The sequence below is a fragment of the Eulemur rufifrons genome, chromosome 30 (genome assembly GCF_041146395.1).
Source record: "Eulemur rufifrons isolate Redbay chromosome 30, OSU_ERuf_1, whole genome shotgun sequence".
NCBI lineage: Eukaryota > Metazoa > Chordata > Mammalia > Primates > Lemuridae > Eulemur > Eulemur rufifrons.
This window is the reverse complement of record NC_091012.1, coordinates 134,945,139-134,966,739: the sequence shown is the minus strand read 5'-3', so window position 1 is coordinate 134,966,739 and position 21,601 is coordinate 134,945,139. Positions and strand designations below refer to the sequence as shown.

Sequence of the window (21,601 nt, the reverse complement as noted above, 5' to 3'; positions counted from 1 at the left end):
TGTCCTCCAAATTTATCCATCCAAATGCTACTACTTTTACTTTTGTAATCAATTAGTAATTTGTGAAGTCACTTTGTAACTCTTTTATTATCTTGTACCTCATCAAACTTTCACCTACTAGTTTTAGTACTGACTGATGATTCTTACCTGAATCCATTATTATTATGATGGTTGAAAATGATTATTTTTTTCTAATTTAATTGATTCTTTTTCATTTATTAATTGGTATGATACTATAAAGAAAGCAGTTTCCTTTCTCCCTTATTTACTTATTTATTCGTTAATTTATTTGGTGCTTAAATTGTTCTGAAAAGTTGTGATATTCATATAGTAGAATTATTAATTATAAGATGATAAAACTTTAAGAGAATAGTATCTTTTCCAGACTATCTATAGCTCATATCTGATTCTGGAATATAATTCCCAAACAAACAAAGCTTCAAGGAATGAGGATTTGGAGCAATTTTTCCCAAAAGGAATTTATCCAATTTGATATTTAGGAGATGTTCCTATATTTTTCTATAACTGCTTCCTATTACTCTCACTTAAATTCCAATATAATCACATTAAATAGTAAGAACACACTTACCTAATGCTTAGGCATCTAGTAGTAGAACTACTCAAAGAGGTTGTAAACCTAAATGTAACCTCTCTCCCCACTAAAAAGGAAAAAAAAAAAAAAGAAACCAAAGTGAGGGGAAAAGAAGGCATGTTCTCTTCGGCTGGGGATGGCTGTATAAGGCAAAGATTGCTAGTGCCATTATAAAATATAAAAAGCCTAAAAGTAGGAAAAAGATAATAAAAGGAACATTTGTTAACTCTGGGTAGTTGATAACACTGGTATTTGTTTTACTCTTCTCAGTACTTTCTTGTATATTTCAAAGCTTTTGTAATCTTTAAAATTTAGGTGGGAAAAAAATGTAGGTAGAAGATGGAAGAAGGTTGTAGACAAGATAGATGTCAGAGGTTAGGAATGGCAACATAAATTAAAATGGCAATAAGCCCTGGAGATCAGAAATTAGAGAGGAGAGAAGCAGAACATACTAGAACATTCTAGCAGATGGGGGCACTCAAGGTGAGGCCAGTTAAACCTTCCTCATCTCAGTGGTCTTTGGAAGAGACTGTGGTGTTTACAGCTCAGTAAGATGCTTAATGTTCATGAAGATAACCCTGCCCTATGTCAGTCATTAGGAAAAGTCAAATCCTGTTTGTTATACCTTATTTATCAATTAAAGAAATGTAGAGGCCAGGTGCAGTGGCTCACTCCTGTAATTCTAGCACTCTGGGAGGCCGAGGCAGGCAGATCATTTGAGCTCAGGAGTTCGAGACCAGCCTGAGCAAGAGCAAGACCCCATCTCTACCAAAAAAAATAGAAAGAAATTATCTGGACAACTAAAAATATATATAGAAAAAATTAGCCGGGTGGTGGCACATGCCTGTAGTCCCAGCTACTCGGGAGCCTGAGGCAGTAGGATTGCTTGAGCCAGGAGTTTGAGGTTGCTGTGAGCTAGGCTGACACCATGGCACTCTAGCCTGGGCAACAGAGCCAGACTCTGTCTCAAAAAAAAAAAAAAAAAAAAAAAGATAGAAAGAAAGAAAAAAGAAATGTAGAGTGTACTTAATAATGTTTTCCACCCCAAACAGTGAAATTATCATATTTTCGGTTTTTTAATGTTAAAATTTGGTCACCTGGGCCCCTCACTTGTCAATAATATTTCCTGGTCCCCAACAGGCCAGGTAACCCTGATGTGACTGCATTAAACAAAGAGCCTGATTCTCAGCTGGTCTGTTACTGCATCTTCCCCAAATTCCTACTGACAACCAACCTAGAGCTTTGCTGCAGCTCAGCCCATGTGCAACCAGTGTTAGTTGCAAATAAATAGTTACAGGTGCTGGTCAGCCCATGGCTGTGAACAGTGAGATGCATTCGGTGGTTGTTCTCTGTAATTATAGTACATACTCACCTCGCTAACAGGATGGTGTTTTAAAACCATTTTGCTCTGCCTCTATGTAAACATCACAAGTCCATTGCATCTATAAAAATTGCATTTGTCTTGGGGAGGGAAGACCCCTTAAGTAGACAAGGAGTACTGCTAAACACAGTGCTGTTTAAGGTGAGTTTGCTCAAATCTAATGCAGTTTAGGGAGCTCTTTCTTATTCAAAAGACACACATTTTATACCTGTAAGACTGTCCTCAGAACAGGAAAACTTGTCTGGAAATCTTGCCCAGGGACTAGCAGAAAAACACTGATCATATTTCTGCTTTCCTGCCTTGGGTATTGCATGGGTGGTGCATTAGCCACCTCTTCAAGGAGTAGCCATAGGGCGGAGATGGAAAGCCATGTGTGGTAGGCGATAGATACCAAAATAAAGCTACTGGAATCTTCTATATCCTCCACTGAAATAGGAAATGAAGATTTCTTTGCCTCAGACCCTCTACTTTGAAATGTGTTTTATCACAGAATACGTGGTGCTGTATGTCTAAAATAACGTATCCATCTACTATAAGCCAACAGATCTGCAAATGGTACCTGTGTGCCCATGTTGATTTTAAGATACTGAACAAAATGCAATGAAATTAGTCTAGACAACAAAAGAGTAAGCAAAAACAATATGTATCACTTTACAAAGACAAAATCAATTTAACTTAGTGGGCTCCTAACAAGGACAGTAGCCAGTGACCAGATGAACCATGATGATGAAAACAGAGGTTTCAATTGTGATAATGTCCATTAATCTCCTCGTCCCTAATGGGCCATGAGGTATTTTACAGATTTTAACATCTATATTAACAGTAAACTCTAATAATCCAGACTGTTCTAATTTATAATTACAATGGGCTATTCAGAAGTTTACCTGTGCACTGACTGTTAAGAAAAAGATTGTAACAGCAATTAGTAAACAGAATAAGACCCAAGAGGCTCCAAAATGTTTTCAGATACTTTACTAGTATTGTTTTCCTTTTGAATATCTAATATGTTCATTGTAAATGAACTTTTTTGTAGGTCTAAAGTGGAGTTTGTTGGGACCTATATTTAGCAAAATAGTGATTGCCATTTGCTTATTTAACTGTATTTGAAGTAATGTAGTTGAGAGTAATAAAAGCATGATTAATACCAAATATATATATATGTATAACTCATTCTCCAGGATCAGTCTAAACTAATTATATAATGTAATTAAGTGACTAATCACCTTGTCAAAAAATTCACCCAGAAGTTTGGTTAAATACAGGGTAAAGCAGGGATGGGAAAAACGGTCTCAGCCACAACTCCTAGGAGAAGTTATAGGGATGGCTCATCTTTATAAAGTACGTTCCATTTTATGAAACATACTTACAGGTATCATGGCAACCTTGCAAGTTAGTTGTTAACTCTCAAGTTAGTTGTTTGTTGCCAGTTAACCCATTTTAAGAGAAGAAAACTGAGATTCCAGAGAGGTGAAATGCCATGTCCAAGGTCATTTTATTAGTAGTTGACAGAGCCTAGTATCAAACCTGGAGCGTTTGCCTCTAAATTCTATGCTAAAATCCTACTTCAATCCATCATGCAATAGCAGTCATTGAAGAAAGTGATTTATCAAAATGATTTATCAGAAAACTGATTCTTCAAGTGCCTGCACCTGACACTGTACCAATGGCTTCCTAACCTCCACCTCTCATGGAACTCTATAAAATGACCCAATGTAGGTTCTCAATCCCTTGGAGCCCATATGGACAACCTGAGCACTTGGAAATGTAGGGGCAAAGGGGAAGCTTCCCCTTTGCCCTTAGAAGTTTCACTGAAAAATCAACTCACAAAAGGCAGACTAATTGGGGAAAAGGCTTATAAAATTTATTATTAACATGTACATGGGAGCCTTCAGAATGACGACCCACCCCTCAATGGGGTGCAGAAGCTTATACACCATCTTGAGGTTACAGAAAGAATGTGGGCTCAGAGCATGGCTAAAAAGAGGTTGTACTGGTAAATCAGGTTTTAGTGGCAAGACAGGTTATGGGAAGAAGGAAAGGGGACTCTTGGCTGGCAAAGGTGGTCTTGTTATGTAGATGAAACTTCCTGTGCAGTAGCCCTCAAAGAGAATAGATGGTAAATGTTTTGTTTAGAACTTTAAAGGTGTCAGACTGTCAATTAATCTTTCTTAGATCTGAACAAAAAGAGACCTGACTTCATCAATACAGATTTTCTACAGATACAACTTTTCCTTTTAAAAACAGCTTTACAGGACTATTTCTTTTTACTGGCTCTGTGACAACCATCTCGAAATATGTCAAAAACATTTTTTAGGATAAAATATAATTTAATTTCCTGCAGAAATAACTGGCAAACCCAAGACTAGCTAAACAAAATGGCAGCCTGGAATTGCTCCCAGAGGCTGCCGTAACTCAGAGCACCCTAACTCCTGCCTCCTGAAAGACCCACTTCCAGCAAGGGGCGCTGTGCAGTGTAGATAGGTTTAAGATTTTACGGAAAAGCAAAAGTGGAAGATTGTATTAGGGATGCACACAGGAGAGAATGTGACTTTACTCTTGGTGGTGAAGCAATGGGCTGAGATGTGGACATAGAGTACATGGCACAGCACCAGTCCAGCATGTGTAAGTGTGCACAGTGTAAATACTGTATGCAGAAGCCGTCCAGAGGTACATGTTCCCATGTGAGAATACTCAATATAGGAAGCAGTATAAATGTGCTTCTCTTGGAGAGGAGGCAAACAAATCCTGACATAGTTTGCCATTTGAAATATTCTTGGGACAAGACAAAGAAGAAAGAAAAGAAGGAAGTAAGAAAGGGGCTAAATATCATATTCTCTAGCCCAAGAATCCAGCTTCACATAACAAAAATAAGTAAATACATATGTTGAATATGCCTAAGCCACGATGTGCTTCCCAGCCGCTCTCCTGACCAGTGAGTGAGGATGCTACTCTAAAACCAATCTCTGGGCTTGTGCAGGACTTTACACTTGATAACACTCTAAGCCACTCTTTAATTTGATCCTCACGGCAAATCCTGTAAGGTACATGTCCCCATTCTATAGATGAACAGACTAACTAAAGCCAAGAGAGGTGGAACGACTCCCACAAAGTCATGCAATAGAAGCAACAAAGCATTTGTCATTGAAATGAACCGAGGCATTTACTAGCTACCCTTTACCCAGTGTACCAATGCACTGTGACAAAACGCTCACTGTGCATCTCATCTGATCCTTGAGCCACTCCAATGAGGTAATTAGCATGAATCCCCGTTACACGCATCAGTAAACCAAAGATGCAAGAGTTGAAGTAAATATTCTAAAGTTACATACACGGGGGGCCATTGGCAAAGCCAGGACACAAAGCAGTGCGTGTGAGTCCAGAGCTGCTGCCTTCAAGCACCTTGCTAATGCTGTCTCCCTGAAGCTGCTTTGGATGGTGACAAGGAAGAGAAGAGTGATGCTGGATGATGACAGTAGTTAACACGTGAGGGTGTCACATCTTACCAGGTAGAGTGCTAAGGGCTTTACATCGTACACTCACGTAACCCTCCCCACACCCCTGTGAATAGGGAGCAATATTATCCTTGCTTTGCAGAAAAGGAAACTGAGGCACAATTAAGGAACTCTCCCAAGGTCATGTCCCCTGTAAAGTGGAGGAATAAGTTTCAAACCCAGGACTCCAACCCTGGCAGCCTAACTCCGGAAGCCACATTACACTATCAATACTTTGTGTGTTAGACTGCGGCACCTGTGTTTGGAAATTTCATACCTAAATTCCTAATTATTTTTACAAAAAGCTAAATATTTAAATAGCAGTTCGTCGATGAATGTTAAATGTTTTGTGTGGTCTCTGTGTTTGTGCGTGCGATTAAATAATGACTCGGTTCCAAGTAGCGCGGTGGAAACGTTTCCACATTTAGCCTCCTTGCCTGTGAAGTGAAGGTTGCAGCGCTCGGCGGAAATGCGCGGCACCTGTTCCTCTCATTCTTTGACAAGCTACGCCCCCTGCTGGTCTCTCTGCAGAGTTGTAACGATGTCGTTCAGGAGCGATTTGGGCCGGAGCTAAAATATGACATAGCCCTGCGGCTGGCTGCCTTACAAATGTACATCGCCACAGTCACCACCAAGCAAACGCAGAAAATCTCCCTCAAATACATCGAGTAAGTGTTGACTCTCAGAGCCATTTCGGAGACAGAGATGGTACTTCCTTAACGCCTGGGTATATTTTTGATCTTTTGTCTCTGTTTCCAAAATTGATCTTGTTTGTGGCAGAGTGTTCATTAACCAAAGGCAAAATGTATGAATATCATGTTCATTTCTGGTAGAAGAGATCCATTTCTTACATAATCTATCTTTAGAGCATTGTGATTAAAATGAGGGTCATATTTAAAATGAAGCGGACATTTAAAAGTTCCTGAAGGGACTTGGTTCCCAACCCAGCTTTGGTCTCAGTGCTTTTCACGCATTAACTTAATTCTCACAACATCCCTATGAGATTAGTAGGATTTTGGTTTCATTTTGTAGACAAGCAAACTGAGGCACAGAATGATTAAGTAACTTGCTGAAATGACACAACTATTAATGAGGGGAGACAGGATTCAAACCTAGGCGGCAGGACTCCTCATTGTGCTATAGTTTGAGTGATGGGTTGAGGTACCTGTGTTTGGAAGCACATGTAATGCCTTGGATCCCTTCCCATGTGCAAACTAATTAAAATCCCACTTTCCAAAAATGCCGCAATGCCAGGTTGATCCACCAGGGGGCAAAATGGCTTTTCTCAGCAGATTCATGAGCCTGTGTTGGGGAACATTGGAGTTCCAACTTGCTGACTTCAACGCCACTGTTCTGGCAACTCTCAGTCCACCTGTCAATGCCTAGGGACAAATCCTCGTGCACAGTTTGAGAACCTCAGAACTTTGAGTCTTGGGCCACTCCTTCTCCCAGATGGTTTCTCTCTTTTTCTCTTGCCACACACATGCAGTGACTGTAGCCTGAGAGAGACTAAGCTCACAAAGAGATCTTGTGCTCAGCTGGACATATTCACACCCTACCCCTTTCTGAAGCTCTTGGGGACAGGTAAAACTGGCTGCCATTTGAAAACGTGGCCTGCACAACTTGAGATGATTTTCAGGCAATTAAAATGCATTTCTTTTCCTACTGTCTGTACCCACATTTTACCAGGCTGAACATTGTACAGTTAAAAACCTCTCTGAGATAACTAGCTCGACTAAGAATTTTGCAGAGTTTACAATAATGTTCTCATTAATAAATTCCTCCCCCCAAAAATATTCATTGAGCATTTTATACAGTATTCACATTAGGACAGTGGAAAATACTAATATGTATAAGTTATAATCCTGGTCATGGAGGAACTTGTGTTCTGATTATAAAGACAGGTATAAAGATATGAAAAACAAGTATTTAAAAGAATGATACAAGTAGAATTACAAGGTAGGCCATAAGGAGTACCAAATGATGGGTAAAGACAATAAGTATGAGTTGAGGAAGAGGAAGAAAACACAGTGATCACAAAAAATAGCATCTTAACTGGTAAAGAACATGAATGGTCACGTCAGGGGAGGTTGTCTTCCTACCCTTCTTCAGAGAGGACCTGCAACAGGAGAAATAATCAGAATCTTCTTGAAGGTCTTCACATAATTTAGAAGATGCTGGTTGGGCACATAACAAAGGACAGGTTTCTAGGATAGGATTTCTATTCTAGGGTAGATTTTCTAGAATTCAAAATATGGAAGCTTCTTAGAATAGGGTTATAGTCATTGCTGAGAAAATGGGCTCTTGGCAAAAATATATTAACCTAGTCCTATTTGCTGTTGTTGTTTTCTTATATATGCACACCCATGGGTGATGTCTGCATCTCCCCATCAATACCAGACACACCTAAGGGTGATGAACCCCACCCTGATTCCACACCAACAGCACCTCCCCCAAACCCCAAGCAAGAAATGTTGATGGAAGGAGTTAGACAGACAAGAACTGGCTGGGGCAAAAGGGAACTGTGTGTGCCTAGAGAAAGAGCCACTGAGGAGGAAGAGGGATAGGGGAGAAGGGTTCGGGGGCATGAAGGAGTTGCATCCATCCTTCTACGAGAAGAGAGAAAGATGGAGTGTGGGCAGACAGGGAGATAGGAGAATAGGAATAAACGAAGAGTTGGAGAGAAGTTGGCATTGGAAATTACAAACTCAGATATGTGAGTGAATTTTAAGAGATTCAGAAATGGGTTAGACAAAGTGTCTCTTCAGTTTCCACTGGCCCCAAATGCCTCCTTAGCATTCTCTCTAGAGAGTGAGGAATATGTTTCTTTTTAAATGCAAACACGTGTATTATTAATGATCAAATAGTATGTTTCCTGAGTGTAAATTAAAAGTTACTTCCCTAAGTGGGGGCTTGTCTCCATTCCCTGCCTTACCATGAGTTCATTTGTTCCAATAAACATCAGAGCACCATTTTGCCTTAGATAACTAATCACAAGAATGTGAAATTAAAGATATGTTCCTTATTGCAGAAAAGAATGGGGATTAGAGACTTTCCTACCTTCTGCTGTGCTGCAAAGCATGAAAGAGAAGAACATAAAGAAAGCACTTTCCCACCTTGTCAAAGCAAATCAAAACTTGGTACCACCGGGTAAAAAGGTATCACATTTGCATCTTAATAGAAAATTATGAAGAGAAAGGCTTGCATGCATTTTAAAAAATGTTTAAAATTAGCTCGTGAATAAAATACATTGTACCATGTTTTCAGAAGCAGTAACACTGTATAACTTTTTTAAAACTATTAACATGTTTCTAAGACTAATGAAAAATAAGTATTCATATGGAAACCTATTTATTTCTCACAAGTTATAGACTCCTTACTGTTAGGGGGAGGTATGCGTTCATGTGCCCATGCAGGAGAACCTTGCATAACTGCTGAGACCTTGTGAATGGAGGGTAGAATTTTGAGATAAGTCTACATTTCCATCCTACTCATACTTACCCCTCATACCAGCTTAAATGCACAGCAGCCAGCAAGGGGCCCTGCAGGCCAGATGCCATGTTAATTAAACCAGAGTTTCTCTACTGTGGCACTATTGACATTTGGGAACAGATCATTCTTTGTTGGGGGGTGGGCGGGATTATCCTGTGCACTATAGGATGTTTAGTGCCATCCCTGGTAGGATGGTGGGATGCCAGTAGCACCCACCCCTAATTGTGACAAACCAAAATGTCTCTAGACATTGCCAAATATGCTCTGGGGAACAAAGTCACGCCTATTAACAATCGTTGGATTAAATCCTACTTTTGGAGGGAAGATAAAGTTATTCTGTCACTCACCATCATTAGTGTTAAAATCTTTTGCTTTTGTTTTTGTTTTCATTAAGAAGGAAAAGCACAAAGGACATTGAAAAATGTACTACTGGTCAGAAAAGAAAGGTATGGTTTATAGGTAATAAAAAGCAAAAGAGTCTAGGAACCAGAAAGAGAAGGAGCCTTAAAATATTGGGCCTATAAAATTGGAAGCAGTCTAGCAACCCAAGAACACTTTCTAATTGATATTGGCTAGAGAAACTTGCGTACTCTAATACAAATCACTGTTTATGTGGATAATACATTTACCTTAGTATCTGATTTTAAGTCATTTTTACTGGCTAACGCACACTTATTTCTATTCCCTCCTCACCTCATGACTTTTTTTTTTAAGCATAATCAGGTTCAACACACTATCAGCCACCTTTGATTTACTTGCCAGTTTCATGGGGAGGGCACCTCTGGTTGCAGTGAGCATTCAGCTTACAGAAATATACCAGGACACCATGGATCAAGATTTTTAAAAATTTCAATTCTGATTCGCCTGAAGCTAATTTCTATTAATTGGCTTAACGTGATTTTTTTCAAGCCTGGCCCACTGGTCTTGTAATCATTTGGATAACTGCTATGCAATCTTTTGATCTATCTATCTGTCTATAACTGTCCTTCTGTAAAGGTTGGTTTTTCTAGCCAAGACTTAGTGGTTTGCTTTCAAAACAATTTGCAGAGTGCTTTGGCTTTTCCAAACAAGTAGGATGGACAAATAGAGCTAAACAACAATCACATAGAGGGCAGTACCTTTAGGTGTAGTTAATAAAAGAGTTGGCAAGTCATCTACAATTGAAAACAGAATTTCACAGTCATTGCTACTTAATGATGATCTACACCTTGTTGGAAAACTTCACCCTTAATAAACATTCCTGGTATATTCAGTATGAAACATGGACTTTTTAAATCAAATACTTGTTTTAGTGATATGGCAATCTACATTTTTAAGCCTTTATAAAGATAAATTTCATCTGGATAAAATTTTATTTGTAAATCATTCATGAAACTCAACAGATTCTCCGAGTTGAATTAATAAAACAGGGACTTATGTAGCAAGTTCAAACATTTCCACAATGATTGGAGCTCAGCAAGTTCATTTTCCCTGAAAACTTGCGAAGACTGGAAGAAACTTGACAGGGAATGTATGAGAGCCTGTTTAAAAGGCCTTACCTAGATTGTAGGTGCGTAGTCAAAACAGCTCCCACAAGCTCTCAGGTGAGTCTCTGGTGCTATGGGAGAATTGATAGACAACCTGTGTTTGTCCCTAATTGCAAGTAGAGAGCACACTCACCTCTAGAAATCTCCCAATAAGCAGATGTTTCAATGGAACATTTTATGGTCTTGTTCTCACATGTTGAGTGAGTCCCCTGGCCCAGCATCTCCATACTCATGAATCCCCCATACATTACCCCCAAAATAAATAAGATTTGAATCTTGATGTCATGTTGCAGTCCTTCATCAGGAAACCAAATATGTGGCTTCTTGGCCTTTTGGCTAAGATCCAGTGTAGGACACCAGATATGTAGCAATTTACTTTCATTCCTAATGAGGAGTCTTTATCACACTCCATCTCTTCAGCAATAAAATCATCCTTCTATTTTGCCCTTATTTTCAGCTGGTCTCCAGCTGACATGGAGTCACACCTGATGGTGTTAACACGTGAGGTTTCTTTTCTCTCCTCAGCTCTCTGCACTGCAAGCCAAGGTCCATTATCTCAAGTTCCTCAGTGACCTGCGATTGTATGGGGGCCGTGTGTTCAAGGCAACATTAGTGGTAATTTCTTTTTCTTTTTTGTTTTTTCTTAGAAGCCAGAGAGGCTTGCAAAATGTCACTGTATAGGCTGTCTTGAATGAGCTTGCTCTGTTGACAAAAGCAAAGCAGCTGTGAATCTTCTCTGGCCTTCATTTCTAACCGACTTCACCTGAAAATATCAGAAGCAATGTAAAACTAGATAATGCCACTGCAGAATGCCCTAGAAAAAGAAATGTGAAGAACCAAGAGAATCAAAGGATTCTAACCATGGCCTTCTTTTAAATCATTGAGCCAGAAGTTGCTTTCACACTGAAAAAAGAAAAGAAAACACAAACCTCATTCCTAAAAGCCTCTTATGATTATGAGTATACTGTGCTATGACAACATTTACTTTCTACATTATTCATAATTTGTCAGAGCCTCGATGTAGTCATATATCTAATATGACCCAGAAACACTTTCTAAAGAAAATGTAATTTTGTAGAAACAGGATCTTAGGTTCAACTTTGCATGGTGCTTCAGAGGTGCAGTTTTGTTTTGTTTTTTTTTAATATTGTCAATATCTCTTTCTCAGCAGGCAGAAAAGCGCTCAGAAGTGACTCTCCTGGTTGGGCCCCGGTATGGTATAAGCCATGTCATAAACACCAAAACCAATCTGGTGGCTCTTTTAGCTGACTTCAGCCATGTCAACAGAATTGAAATGTTCCCTGAGGAGGAAAACTTGGTGAGGGTGGAGCTCCACGTCCTAGATGTGAAGGCAAGTCTTTCAGATGTTAACACAACGCCTTGATTTGAACACTTAATTTCTGATAACACTGCTGGTGTTTACAAAGCAGGCAAAAGTTAGTGTGTGCAGAGCATCACAGATGCCATGTGATGCAGAAAAAATCCACCCAACTCAGGCCTGAGGACTCCAGTCCTCATTAAATTGCTGTGTGATCTGGGAACAAGTCGCTATACTTCTCTGGGCTCAATGTTTTTTAAATGTATGTCAGAAAGCGAGCTGCCTGATTTCTAGGTCCCTTCTGACTTTAGAATACGTTAATCATAGAGAGGAAGGGAGATTTTTCTGAGTTAACTGTCTAGAATATGTGACTCATAGAGAAAGGGAGATTTTTTCCCAATTTTCTTTAGAATTCTCATTCCCTTTATTTAGGTTGGGTCCATATATATTCGTTCTTTTGGAAAAGCTGAGTATTTTAGTTAATCTGTCTTCTCAGGCTGTAGCAATTGGTACTAACTGAACATGTGGTCCCTATGAATGTCATGGCCTTTCCATTTAAAACAACAATCTGAGATTACCCACAAAGGGCTAAAGTCTGCTCCCAAACCAGAAGTTGACAGGACACAATCCAAGTCTCCTGTCCCCACCTTCTTTCTTTTCCCAGTAAAGATGAGTCATTGGATTTTGGTTATGTTAATATATCTAATGTTTCTATGGAGAAAAGGCACCAGACCCAAAGGGAGACAGCGACTCCACAAAGGAGACAGCATTGGCCAGAAGAGGTGTCCTGAAAACAGTCAGAGAAGACCCAGCCCTACCCCCACTCCCCCCAGGGTGGTGTGGGAGAGATGAATTCAGAGTAAATGAGAATATGGGGAAGGGTTTCTACAGAGCAGGTCAGAGCGCACCAGTGAGCTCTGCAGCAGGAACACAGGAGCATGAAGGAGAGGCCGTGGGGCTCAGATATGTTGGCTGTGGCCCATGGGAATTCATGGGCTGAATCCAGAGGGCTCCATCTGACTTCACGGCAAGCTGAAAGTGTGGGAATCGACTTGGAGTGCCTGGCCTGGTCCATGACCAAAGACACTGAGAGAAATAGCCTCATTGTGGGAAAAGGGCAGAAGAAAGGGTGAACTGGATATAGTCATTCTAGACCTGATGACAGAGATAACCTGCCCCAAACAGAAATGAGTGGCGAGCCCTTGCTGCTGGTGTCCTGCCTACGTATGATAATGGTGGGGTGGCCTGGAGGCTGAGGGGAGACCTCGACTGAAGCAGAAGGAAAAGCAGTTCAACAAGTAGTAAGGGAGCTTTGGATGGGAAGTTAGATTCCACCACCCCGGAACATTGAACCTGGCCAGTGTCCTACACCTGAGAGTGAAAGCAAGAGGCCTGTCATCTTGCTGTCATCCTGCTGGCTCTGTGCCTCTCTTGGTGTCTGCTTTTTTTGCTCCCTTATTTCTCTCTTACTTTCTCTTTCAACAAGAACACACCCTTCCTAACACAATGAGAAAAGTGGCTTCATTAAGCACTTTCTTCCCTACATGCCCAAGATCCATGTCCATTTGTATGATAACCTCATTGTTTCCAGAAAGTTTTGGCAAAGCCTTTTCTCAACTCACATCTCCGTTTTACCCTCCTGTGAATTTATAGTTTCTTTAAGCATTCTTTTCCTGAATCTCTGACATTTTTCCTTCAGTCTTAGCAGTAATTTCCACTTGATGTTTACCTTTCTTTAATACTAATTTTCACCACAAACCCAAAACTTAATCTTCTTGTAATTTTCAGATTGTGGGTTCACTTCCAGTAACTGAAGTAACTGGTAACTTAACTATCACTTTTTCAAATGTTAACTATCTGAGAACAAAACCATTGTCATTTTTTTTTTTTCATTTCAGTGTGACTTGGAAGAGATCTAAAATGTCCAGGCTTTTTAAATGGTGTGTCCTGAATGTTTTTAGTAAGGCACTCTGTGCTATCCCTGACTTTTTCCTCCCCATTTGTGTTTCTCTGAAAAAATGTTTGCTCAATAATTTCCTTTGTTTACATTTCATAAGCATATATGCAGCCATTGACACCCCAGGAGGCTGTTGAGAATGGATGGCTTTAACCAAAACATTCTCTTTTGTGTAGCCCATCACGCTCCTGATGGAGTCCTCGGATGCCATGAACCTGGCCTGCTTGACAGCTGGATACTACAGGCTGCTCGTAGATTCCAGAAGGTCCATATTTAACATGGCCAACAAGAAAAACACAGCAACCCAGGAAACAGGTATTCTCTTCCTAAACTCATGAAGCACTGACTCCCCCCCATACACACACCCCACCTGACAATAGTAATAAGGATGTTTCTGGAAAAGGTAAAATTGTACTCACAAAAAAATTCTAATGTCCAAATTTAACACAAAGAGCCTTCAAATACTTCTGATGTGGTCTAATTATTTAAAATGAAAATGCTGATTCCTCACCACATTTGACACATCACTTGGAAATGTCAGGGTGCTTGCTTCAAAGGCAGTGATTTTATTATTGTGAAAGTCTTTATAGCTGAGTTTCTATTGCCTTGCTCTTACAGAGTTCAAGAGGCAGAGAACTAATGATGGAGTGCCCCAGTAGGGGTTGCAATCCCCTGCTCTAGGGGCTGGTCTCTCCTTAAGGTGTCCTAGGCCCAGGTGCCTGCAAGCCTCCTCCCTTCTAGTCAGACTTATCCCAAGATTCTGGGAGCTTTACCAACAGGAACATGTGAGAACTGCCTAGCACTTGGACTTGGAGCCTCTAGAAGAGAATTATTCTACCCTGGCAGCCATCTTAGATCTATAATAAGAGCATCGAGATGGCAAAGACATCAAATAATTCAATTCAGCCACTTGGCAGAATACCCCCAAAGTGAGGACAAGGAAGGCTGCAAATGTTAAGTTGGCTGTTCCTTTGATGGTGGGTTGTTTTCATTTGTTTTAGGACATTTTTTCTTCAGTTATTTAAGCATTTTCCTCCACCTACAGTAGATGCTTAGTAAATGTGGCTGAAGGACAGATACCACCATTTCAGGCAGAGTCACTGGCCCATGAAGCAAACATAATCAGAGATTCCATCATTAGGGTTTCTTTTAAAAGAAAGGGGAACTCTTAAACACCAATTTCATTGTCACTTTTCTGAGAGAAAATTGGGGGAGGAAAAAGAAGGGAAGGAAAATCCTCTCACTTTTAAACTAAGCAGAAAACATAAATCTTTATTCCATAGGTATTTTGTAGTATGTAGATACACACACATGCACACAGACTTACACACAGTTTATTACGATGGCCAGGTATGAGAGCAAGGAAGAGATATGGACAAAGCATGTTAGAAGGCAATTTTGACTTTTGAGTCGGATAAATCTGAGATTTAATCCAGCTCCATCTTGAGGTGTCTGGTTTTTATAGTTTCTCTCAGCTTGGGTTTCCTCGTTTATAAGACTGGGCTTAAAAACCTAGTTTGCAAGGTGAGAGTAGCAAACTATGTATATCACCTAAAATGATGCTCAGCACTTCTATTAATAATTGGCAGTTTTGTTATATGTGTATATTGAAAAAAATTTAAATAAAAAAATAATTGGCAGTGGAAAAAACAGTGGTGAAAAAAATTGAGACTGAAAGTGATAGAAACACAGGAAGGAGAGGAAGACAGAACATAATGCAAACAAAGTCCCTGAGAGACCCAAATGTTTTAAAATAAATAGAGAAAGGGAAGGAACAAAAAGGAGGTGATAAGTGTGTACTGGGTTTGGTGGTAAACATTTTTATGACCACATGTTTTCATTGAGCAGGGAGATTTAGAGCAATTTAACACTGACCTTTGAAATTCCGAAGGGCAGTTCAGCAATTTGACACAATCCTTTCACATTGGAAAACCAGTTTTTGACTTTTTATTTTCAAATCTTAAAGTTTATCTTGAAAATAAATCCTTTTCCCCATGGACTATAAAGATTGAAGAAAACCAAACCTACCACTCTAAAAATGATTACAGTAATAAGGGTCTCCATTTTGTGCAATTTATAGTGACCCACAATGTAATGTTTAATAGAACTTAGAGAGGCAAAAACTTAGTCACAAAAAAAGTGTTATTACTGTGGGAAAAAAAATGCAACTTCAACCTTTCAGTAATTCCTCCCAGTTCTACAGCAAGAATGAGGTTGAGGATACACGTTCCAAATACTTCTCCCCACTCTCAGAGAGAGAGGGGGGGTGGGGGGTAGGGCTAAGGAAGATAGCATACTCCACTCCAAAAAGAAACTGGTAGACCTAGGCCAAGCATCCTCTAGTGGCTGAAAGTATTCCCTTCTCCTCCGAAACTCCCAAAAGATCTCCTAAGACCCAAGAAACAGAAAGAGTGAAGTCCAATTAGGCCAGTTCATCTCTATTCCACTCTCTCCTCCCACTCTGTGAGAGACTAGGCCACAGAATAGATTCCAGTTCCCAGCCTACACCCTTCCATGTCTCCAAAATCATCCCAGAAAGCTAAATCAGTATACCCTTCTGGAAGGAAACCAAGCTTGAGTGTGTATTTTCTTCTCACCTCAAACTGATCATAGACCTAGTCAAGATCTCAAATAAGGACCAGTAAGCCTGCATTTCTTCTTCTCTGTCTTAAAAATTAGCCTTCAAGCACTTTCAAAATCCATGACCCCACATATTTATGCATCTCTAGGCTTTAGGAGGGCCTGAGTAAGTATCCATTTACTTGCTTTTAGCCTGTTGACCTATTCAGTTTTCTTGTTGGCCTAAACCAAGAGTTGGCAAACTATGGCCAATGGGCCAAATCTTGCTCTTGTAAATAAAGTTTTATTGGAATTCAACCACACACATTATATTATTATACTTTCTTAGGGATGCTGTAACAAATTATCACAAACTTGGAAGCTTTAAACAGCATAAATTTATTCTCTCAAAGTTTGGAGGTCAGAAGTCCAAAAATCAAGGTGTTGGCAGGGTCCTGCTCCCTCCAAAGACTTTAGGGGAGAATCTGTCTTTGCCTCTTTCCAAGTCTGGTGGCTGTCGGCATTGCTTGTGGCCACACAACTACAATCTCTGCCTCTGTCTTCACATGGCCTTCCCCTCTTCTCCAGGTCACCCAAATCTCCCTCTGTCTTTGTCTTATAAGGACACTTGCCATTGGATTTAGGGCCCGTGCAGATAATTCAGGATGATACCATCTTGAGATCCTTCATTAAATCTGCAAGACTCTTTTTCCAAAAAAGGTCACATTCACAGAGTGGACATATCTTTTGGGAGCCACTCTTCAACCCATACACCCATTTGTTTATATATAATCTACGGTTACATTCATGTTACAACAGCAAAGATGAGTAGCTGCTTTACTGAACAATTGGGCCACAAAACCTAAAGTATTTACTATCTGGCCATCGCTTTACAGAAAATGTTTGCCACCCCCTGGTCTAAGCCTCTGTTACAATACGACTTTGCTGAACCACTCTCGCTCCCTGCAACAATCCATACTCCTCTCATACACACACACACACACACACACACACAGAGCCAGTCACCATCTAAATTGTTGTTAATATAACAATGCTGAACCCCTACAAGGTGTATTTATTATAAGGTAAGATATAAATATGACCAGTGTATAATTCAGTGTCTTCAAAGTTCTATCTTTTACTTGCTGTTCATGAAAATATATGATTTATTACAATGACTCTGAGCATTGTTCAGCATTAAGTCCAGTATGTAATTTGGGGGAAGCAAAACCTCTTTGGTAAAACTGATTTTTTTCCCACATATCTTTCACATCTGATGTCAGTATTATCCGAACTTTTGATGGGGGCAATTTGAGGTAACAGATGGGAGAATAATATGGCACTAAAATTTCCTCAAAATGTTGCCTCTCGAATCTACGAAGCAATATTTACAGAATGACCCAGCTTCCTGTCTTGTTAAATATCAGAACAAATCTCCACATCAAAATTCCAGATTGAAAGACCCTTGAAGAGCAAACAAAATAATAATATTTAAATTAGGGTTTTGCGATTTTAAATCAATGAGGATCATCAAACAAATCTTCAGGAGTTCCCATGATACAAACAAAAATTTAAATTAGTCTAAATATTAATTATGCTTAGAAATAGCAGAGAGAAGTATGTTACCTGTGACCATTCCACTTTATGCACTATATATATACACGCACACATACATGGCATGTATACCGATGTTTACACATGGATATATTAATACCCACTAGGATATAAAAAGGCTAAAAATAGAAATTTTTGTGCTATCATTACAATATTTATTTTAATTTCCTAAAAAATATAGTAGAAATATGAAGATCCTTGACCTTCTTTTCACTGAATGAGGACAAATTCTGATGCCTTCTCCTACAAAGTGGGGAATGTTAGATCTCACTTTACAAAGAAAAGGGCAATTTATTTTCTGGGATAACAGCCTCTTGAAATCTCATCTTTAAGGGTTGTAAAAGACATGTTGTATGTTCGCATTCACAGATGTAAGTGAGGTCTTTTAATAATTTAGATGGAATTAAGGTATAGTTCCCTGCTCCCAGATAGTATTAGATTTTATCAAATAGCAATTATATTTTATGCAGTATCTGTTTTGTTAAAGTCAATTCTCTTAACCAAGGAATCTTTACACCTGAAGCCTATTTGGACGTGTACCATATTTGGAAAGTTGAATAACTGTATTTGCACAAGTAATGCTACAAGCCATGAAATTAAGAAAGAGATGAGCTCCCCCCCAAAAAAAAATAACAACACCAGACAGCACAGTAATGTGTCTTTGCATGATTCTTTCTCTTTAGGAACTGAAAACAAAGGCAAGCATAACCTCCTTGGCCCAGATTGGAACTGTATACCCCAAATGACCACCTTTATTGGCGAAGGGGAACAAGAAGCCCAGATAACATACATAGATTCCAAACAGAAGGCGGTTGAGATTACAGATAGCACCATGTGTCCAAAAGAGCACCGGCATTTGTTCATAGACAGCACCTACAATTCAGATGAACTTAGCCAGCCACTGACCCAGCCTGGAGAGGCCCCCTGTGAAGCAGACTACAGAAGTCTTGCGCAGCGGTCCCTGTTGACCCTCTCAGGACCTGAAACTCTGAAAAAAGCCCAGGAATCTCCGAGAGGAGCCAAAGTGTCCTTTATTTTTGGAGACCTTGCGTTGGATGATGGGATTAGTCCCTCAACTCTCGGCTATGAAACACTGTTAGATGAGAGTCCAGAAATGCTGGAGAAGCAGAGGAATCTCTACATCGGCAGTGCCAATGACATGAAGGGCCTGGATCTCGCTCCCGACTCGGAGAGCATCCAATTTGTGGCAAATTCTGTTTATGCAAACATAGGCGATGTGAAGAGCTTCCAGGCTGCTGAGGGGATCGAGGAGCCCCTCTTGCACGACATCTGCTACGCAGAGAACACCGATGATGCAGAGGACGAGGATGAGGTGAGCTGCGAGGAGGACCTCGTGGTGGGGGAGATGAACCAGCCGGCCATCCTCAGCCTGTCTGGGTCAAGCGATGACATCATTGACCTCACGTCCCTGCCCCCTCCGGAAGGTGATGACAACGAGGATGACTTCCTGTTGCGTTCCTTGAACATGGCCATCGCCGCACCTCCACCCGGCTTCAGAGACAGCTCGGATGAGGAGGACTCTCAGAGCCAGGGAGCTTCCTTCCGCGAGGACAAGGAGCAAGGCAGCAGCCTCCAAAATGACGACATCCCCGTGTCCCTCATTGATGCTGTGCCCACCAGTGCCGAGGGCAAGTGTGAGAAGGGACTGGAGAGCACCGTCGTCTCCACGCTGGAAGCTCTAGAAGCTCTATCTGTTTCCGAAGAACAGCAGACCAGTGACAATTCAGGTTCTTTCACGATTGTTACGTTTATTCACTGATACCCATGTCATTTCATCCTTTCAAGCCATTTGCCTTTGGAGTCCTATTATGTGCTGTTCTCTATTTCACGCATGTCCCATTTCATAAATGTGCTGAAACTACCATCATGGGTTTGTTTTTTATTGAGTCGTGATTTCCTTTGTTGTTTTTTTGTTTGTTTGTTTGTTTGTTTGTTTTTCAGTATGGCACATCCCTCCCCTCACCCCATTTCTGGAACAACTGTGCAATAAACTCAGAGTCCTTACTGAAAAGGGAAAAACTTGGTATTTTTTTTTATAATCATGAGTCCCATTTTCGTACATGTCTCCAAGTGCCTGTGATGCATGCATTAACCCATTCTTGTCTTTTACGGCATGCAGGTGTAGCCATCTTGCGAGCTTATAGTCCTGAGTCTTCGTCAGACTCAGGCAATGAAACTAACTCTTCTGAAATGACTGAGAGTTCTGAACTGGCCACAGCACAAAAGCAGTCAGAAAACCTCTCCCGCATGTTCTTGGCCACTCACGAAGGCTACCACCCCCTTGCAGAAGAGCAGACAGAGTTCCCCGCCTCCAAACCCCCCGCTGGGTCCTTGCCTCCGAAGTCCTCCCACGCCCTGGCTGCTCGGCCAGCGACCGACCTCCCGCCCAAAGTTGTGCCTTCCAAGCAGATACTTCACTCAGACCACATGGAGATGGAGCCTGAAACCATGGAGACCAAGTCGGTCACTGACTATTTTAGCAAACTGCACATGGGGTCGGTGGCGTATTCCTGCACCAGCAAAAGGAAAAGCAAGCTGGCTGATGGGGAGGGGAAAGCACCCCCTAATGGAAACATGCCAGGAAACAAACAGCAGGGGACCAAAACAGCTGAGCTGGAGGACGACGCCAGTGGTAAATTTGGTACTGTGTCTTCGAGGGACAGCCAACACCTAAGCACTTTTAACCTGGAGAGAACTGCCTTTCGCAAGGACAGCCAAAGATGGTATGTGGCCACGGAAAGTGGGGTGGCTGACAAAAGTGGATTGGAGGCAGCCACGGGGAAAACCTTCCCAAGAGCTTCTGGTCTTGGGCCAAGGGAGGCTGAAGGGAAGGATGAAGGAGCCCCTGATGGAGAAGCCAGTGATGTTTCGGGACTTGGCCAAGGGGACCACTTCTTAACTGACGTGACCTGTGCATCTTCAGCCAAAGACTTAGGTAACCCAGAGGATGCTAACTCAACCACCTGCGACCATCCCTCCAAGCTTCCCGAGGCTGAAGAGAGTGTAGCCCGCCTTTGTGACTACCACTTGGCCAAGCGTATGTCGTCGCTGCAAAGCGAGGGCCACTTTTCTCTGCAGAGCTCCCAAGGCTCTTCAGTGGATGCAGGCTGTGGCACTGGCAGCAGCGGCAGTGCCTGCGCCACTCCCGTAGAGTCGCCGCTCTGCGCCTCCATGGGGAAGCACCTGATCCCTGATGCTTCTGGGAAAGGTGTGAGTTACGTTCCTTCAGAGGAGAGAGCCCCTGGGCTTCCCAGCCATGGAGCCACCTTTAAGGACCTGCACCCACAGACGGAAGGGATGTGTCCACGGATGACAGTGCCTGCTCTGCACTCAGCCATTAACGCCGAACCCCTGTTTGGCACTTTGAGAGATGGATGCCACCGGCTCCCCAAGATTAAGGAAACCACAGGTACAGCAATGATGGATCTAGTACTTTGCATTACATGCCAGGAGCATGTAAACCAAATTTACAACAAACCCAAAAACAAAGTCTGGAAGAAAAGTAAAAGTTATAATAAAAAAGGCCACAGAACTGTTAAGTAGCAATTATTGATCCCCTGGTGTTTCTTTTTTTTTTTTTATTTCAGCTTATTATGGGGGTACAAAAGTTCAGGTTATATATATTGCCCATGCCCCCACATCCCCCCGAG

At 41.1% G+C, this 21,601-nt stretch overlaps 1 protein-coding gene across 7 annotated transcripts in view; it reads left to right on the top strand.

The window, feature by feature from the left end:
• The window catches only part of FRMPD4 (FERM and PDZ domain containing 4), a 796,138-nt gene that overhangs the window by 768,590 nt on the left and 5,947 nt on the right, over positions 1 to 21,601 (top strand). For all 7 annotated transcript variants that reach the window (XM_069462953.1, XM_069462955.1, XM_069462957.1 and 4 more), the window contains 7 exons: positions 5,996 to 6,132; positions 8,496 to 8,622; positions 11,008 to 11,097; positions 11,651 to 11,833; positions 13,934 to 14,072; positions 18,614 to 19,678; positions 20,071 to 21,360. In XM_069462953.1, the coding sequence (XP_069319054.1) occupies positions 5,996 to 6,132; positions 8,496 to 8,622; positions 11,008 to 11,097; positions 11,651 to 11,833; positions 13,934 to 14,072; positions 18,614 to 19,678; positions 20,071 to 21,360 (3,031 nt within the window). The remainder of the gene's footprint in view (positions 1 to 5,995; positions 6,133 to 8,495; positions 8,623 to 11,007; positions 11,098 to 11,650; positions 11,834 to 13,933; positions 14,073 to 18,613; positions 19,679 to 20,070; positions 21,361 to 21,601) is intronic.